A 5,733-nucleotide genomic window follows, 5' to 3' on the forward strand; every position below is an offset into this window, starting at 1 on the left:
AAAGTACCCTTTTTTATATTCACTTTTTTCATTATGATGTTATTTACCTATTCATTACTGAAAGATTTTTCAGCATATTACCTATTACATTTATCTACTTCATTATTAAAAGACTCCCATACATGTCTAAGTTACAAGAGAAATTCCTGAACAACTAGTCAATACATTGTTAATATGTCTCTACTGTGCCACTGAATTTGTGTATTTTAATTTATCTCTACTGGATTTATGTATTTTAATTTATCTCAGGTTTTCAGTTGAATTCTTTTCCATTTGTTCTTTAAGGATAAGGTCTATCCCATAAATCCTGCCACCATGATCACTTTATTTTTATTCCCCCCAAAATAAATAGTAAAACCCCATTTTCTTTTCTAAGTTACACCAAGAAAAGAGACACAGGTTACTAAGTCCCTAGACATTTACTGAGCATGGTGGGCATCTTACCCATTAGGAGTGCTTCCAACTTTGTCACATATGTCCATAATAAGACTCCAATCTTCCGTAGTGTTGTACTCATTTGTGGCTTTTTCTATAAGATATCAGCACACACAAAAATTAGGACATATCTTATGTAACATAAAATACTAAGTAAGGCATAGAATAAGCCCTGCCTTTGCTTTTGCTAAATATAAAAGAACTATGAAAAAAACTTCAGAAGATACGGTATTTTTACTAATTTTAATTTTAAATTATATCACTCAATAAATTAAATGTTGTAAGGTGCACCAATAAAGTGTCTTCTAAATATCTATATATAAAAGGTTAAGTGACCATCCGACTGTCCGACCAGCCAGTACCTATGATGCGCACTGACCACCAGGAGGCAGATGCTCAACACAGGAGCTGCTGAGCTGTGGTGACTTGGCAGCTGCGGTTCTCGGTATGTCAGAGAACCGGTTTTAGCCCAATCCCCACAGGCCAGGCTGAGGGACTTCACTTGCCAGAGGGACCCCCACTCACTCTGCAGACGCCCTTTGAGCCAAGGTGCCACCCCAATAATTCTAATTAATTTCCTTTCAATGTGCATGAATCCATGCACCAGGCCACTAGTAGTTAATAATAATAAATAACATTTACATGAACTTTTTAAAACAGCTTTACTGAAATATAATTCACTAATAAAATTTGCCCAGGTAAAGTGTGAATAAATTTATATTCACAATTTGATGTTTTTAATATAATTAGAGACTTGTGAAACTATCACTGCTATCTAATTTTAGAACATTTTCATTACCCTAAAAAGAAGTCCATACCCATTGGCAGTCACAGTATAGTCTCGCCCCATCCTCTCCACCCCAGACCACTAATCTACTTTGTATCTCTATAGGTTCCTATTCTGGATTTTTCATATAAATAAAATCATGCAGCATACGGTCTTTCCTGACTGCCTTCTTTAAGTTAGCACAATGTTTTTAAGATTCACCCATGTTTAAGAATGTATCAGTACTTCACTTCGTTTTATTGCTGAATATTATTCCATTGTATAGATAATACCTTATTTTATTTCACCACCAGTTGATGAACATTCCGGTTTTTTTTTTTTAACTTCTTGGTTAATATAAATAAGGCAATGCTGCAATGAATGCTTATGTACAAATTTTTGTGTGGATGCATGCTTTTACACCTCTTTGGTATATACCTAGGAGAATTGCTGAATCTCACAGTAACTCTATTTAATTTTATTAGGATGTGGCAGTTTTTCAAAGCATCTGTACCATTTTATGTTCCCACTAGCAATATGTGAATGTTTCATATATAGTTTTAAAACACTCCAAAAATATACTATATTGCCCTCGCTGGTGTGGCTCAGTTGGTTGAGTGTCATCCCATGCATCAAAAGGTTGCCAACTTCATGCTCATCTTTTCCCTTTGCTTATGGTGGAGTTTTATTTGTGCTGAACAGATCTATCATTCTTTTCTTTTAATAGTATCTTTCACCAGTGTTTTCAACTACCTGAAGATTAAATATTTACCTATATCAGTGGTTCTCAACCTTCTGGCCCTTTAATACAGTTCCTCATGTTGTGACCCAACCATAAAATTATTTTCGTTGCTACTTCATAACTGTAATGTTGCTACTGTTATGAATCGTAATGTAAATATCTGATATGCAGGATGGTCTTAGGCGACCCCTGTGAAAGGGTCATTCGACCGCCAAAGGGGTCGCGACCCACAGGTTGAGAACCGCTGACCTATATTCTCTTGTGTATATATACTGTTTCTCTTTTATGGGTAAATCTTTAGTCTACTCAGAAATTTCATTTAGCACATGGTGTGATAGGCACGGATAGAAAAATATTCTTACACAATATCTGCAGTAGATCCAACATCTAAGAATCTATCCTTTCCTCTTTGATCTGAGAAACCAGAATCAATTATCAAATCTTGACACACAATTTTGGCCATGTGAAACACAATTAAATGTGAAACCTATGCAATACCCTCCAAAACCCTTCTAATAATTTCAAAAATATCTAAACAGAATATTTTTATTTGACTAATTATTTAGAAAATTAAAAGCCCTGATTTGAATACCCTATCCAGCAGAGTATTACTCTCTACACATGTAGGGCTCATGATTACTCTTTGTGAAAAGTATAAAATCTGAAGATTTTATAATAGCTTGCCAAAAAGAATTCCATTTTTCAAGTGAACAAAATAGCAGTTAAGTTATGTACTTAGGAGCATTTTAAACTCCTGGAAAAATTTTAAATATTATAATTAAGGAAACATTCTTTTAGAGCATGTCATTTTGCCCAGTGTTGGAGCCATAGCTCACATTATCCTATGTCAAATGCATAGAAAGTAAGAGAGTTAAATGAGCTCTCCTGGGGCCTACCTGCTAAATTTCCAGGGTTTCGTGGGTGTAAGCCATAACATTTCATCACCAGGTTTTGATTACTACCTATAGAGAGCTTCATCTACCCAGTGAAACATTTCAGAAAGACTCTAACAATATCATAAAGAAACAGTCCATAAATAAGGCTCCCCTTCCACAGAGTCCATTATGTTCAACACATAGCTTTAAAAAGAATTCAAGTCTACTCATAAAACTTTTAATAAAATAGGCTCTATCAGTAATAAAAAAAATTAACTATATAAAATAAGAATGCCCACAAGAGATCTTTAAAGCTCCTCCAACTATGTTTGGAAATAAGAACTCATGACTGATCTGCTTCCAACCATGACAAAATATCTGGTACCAGATCTGCTATTCTACCAAAAACAAGTATAAAAAAGGCCAAAATATATGAGGCAACTGTGTTCAGAAAATGAATAACAGTCAGTGCAGGTCTGAGATCTTTCAGAGAAAGGTAATATGAAATGAACCTCACAATGGCCCCAGATTTCTGCCTGGGAAGACTTTCCTGTCCCAACATAAGGAAAACCAGCCCTAGTAGAGCAACTCAGAGACAGAGACCAGATTTCTGAACACATGCTTCTTGTTAATCAACACCACTCCCAGCGCACACGCGCACACACACACACACACACACACACACACACACACACAATGAGACTCAAGATGAAGTGTAGCAGAGATCACCTACTATGGGGCTGAAAGGTAGTGCAATGCTGGAGTTTTTGGAATTTCTGCCTGTTATGAACTGAATGTCTGTGTCCCCACAAAATCCATCTGTAATTACCTGCCAGTGTAGCAGTATTTGGAGACTGGGCCTCTAGCAAAGTGATTAAGGTAAAATGAGATCATAAGAATAGGGCCCTAATCCAGCAGGATTAAGTGTCCTTAGAAGAGATACTAGAAAGCTCTCTCTCTCTCTCCTCACACACAGAAAGAGATCATGTGAGCACACAGTGAGATGGCGGCCATCTGCATCCCAAGGGGAGAGTCCTCACTAGACACCAACCCTCTTGGGACTTTGATCTTGGACTTCCAGTCTCCAGAACTGTGAGAAAATACATTTTGGTTGTTTAAGTCACCTAATATATGGTATTAAGTTATGGCAGGCCAAACAGACTAACACTCCAGCCAACTAGAGTAGAGAGAACATTTCCGACATTCAGTTGAAACCCCCAACACACCACATTTTAGGAGTAAAGGTCCCTAGAATTTAGTTCAATATCAAAATAGGTCTGCCTCACAAAGAAAACAAAGCCTGACAAAAACCTAAAAGATCCTCCAATTATATAACTACCTGACAGAACAAAACTCAACACTTCTTAAAGGAAGACAACATAATCTAGCCACTTCCTTACAAAGAGTAACTACAATGACCAGTATAAAGTAAAAAAAATTGCCCTAACGGGTTTGGCTCAGTGGATAGAGCGTCGGCCTGTGGACTGAAGGGTCCCAGATTTGATTCAGGTCAAGGGCATGTACCTTGGTTGCGGGCACATCCCCAGTAGGAGGTGTGCAGGAGGCAGCTGATCGATGTTTCTCTCTCATCGATGTTTCTGACTCTCTATCCCTCTCCCTTCCTCTCTGTAAAAAATCAATAAAATACATTTTTTTAAAAAAGTAATCAAATTTGAAGAACAGAGAAATAAAGATTAAGAAACTGAACAGAGTTTCAGTTTATTTGTTTTTTAAAACTTTCTCTAACAAAATACTGCAAATTAAATAGTTTAAAATACCACCTGTTACTAATTCATAATTCTGTAGTTCAAAATCTAAGCAGGCTTGCCTAGGTTCCATGCTTAAGGTATTCAAGGCTTGTTGTTGGGAGATTGATGTTATTTAACTAAAACATGGTAACTAAATTCATGCACATTGGAACTATGTAAAGTGAGTAAACTAAGGCAGAGTTGAAATCTTTTTTCAAATGTACATGGAACTACCAAAAACTAGAAATAATTTAGGATAATATACACAATATATTCTCTGAGTACAATATGTTTTTATCAGATCAAATGTAAAACCCAATCACATGGAAATTAATTATGTAACCAAGACTATGATAGGAAGGCTGGGTGAAAAAGGTGAAGGGATTGAGCCAAAAAAACCCCACAAAGATTAGAATAGAAGCCAACATAAAATTTTATTATAATTAGGATACAACATATTAATACCTTGAGGGAAAATTATTTTTAATGTGTTAATAAGAAAACAATTATTTTTATACCTTAAAATTATAGAATAGAAAAAAACTGGCAAAAGAATTTCTTTAGAGCAGAAATAAACTAGGAAATGGAAAGCAAGTAAATGAGTAGAATTCATTTTGGTATTACATGGAAACCACAGCTGCCAGTTTCTACTAAAGATATAAAAATGTTCTTTCTTTGGACCAATTCATTATAAAATGAAAAATTATTTGAAAAATATAAGAGCTTGCGAGTTGTCAGTTATCAAAAAAAATTCAGTAACGAACAATTTTTAATTCTATATGCTATTATTTAAAAATTATCTATATACTAGGTGTACTGGTTAATAATGTGGATTTTTTTCAATAGCTGGAGTTACACATATGTTGATATATATGCAATTTGATATGTATGCTATTTTGTTGTATTGACAACAAGCTTCAAAACTTCTTATGTCAAATTTTCTGAAGGCGTTAACATCATAGGTATTTTTATGCTCAAAAATGTCTAATTTTGTGCCAAAAAAAGAGCATTTGCAGGAAGTTTTAATTCATTTATTTTGAAGTGCTGCTGAAAGTTATCGTATACTTCAGGAAGCTTATGGTGAACATGCTCCATCTCAATATACTTGTGAATGCTGGTTTAAACACTTTAAAAGTGATGATTTCTATGTGAAAGACAAAGAACGTC

General features: G+C 35.1%; 1 protein-coding gene across 2 annotated transcripts in view; it reads right to left on the reverse strand.

Moving 5' to 3' along the window:
• The window catches only part of STAM2 (signal transducing adaptor molecule (SH3 domain and ITAM motif) 2), a 42,392-nt gene that overhangs the window by 25,701 nt on the left and 10,958 nt on the right, over positions 1–5,733 (reverse strand). For both annotated transcript variants that reach the window (XM_014534047.1, XM_005859310.2), the window contains exon 2: positions 445–529. In XM_014534047.1, the coding sequence (XP_014389533.1) occupies positions 445–529 (85 nt within the window). The remainder of the gene's footprint in view (positions 1–444; positions 530–5,733) is intronic.

The sequence above is a fragment of the Myotis brandtii genome, unplaced genomic scaffold (assembly GCF_000412655.1).
Source record: "Myotis brandtii unplaced genomic scaffold, ASM41265v1 scaffold125, whole genome shotgun sequence".
NCBI lineage: Eukaryota > Metazoa > Chordata > Mammalia > Chiroptera > Vespertilionidae > Myotis > Myotis brandtii.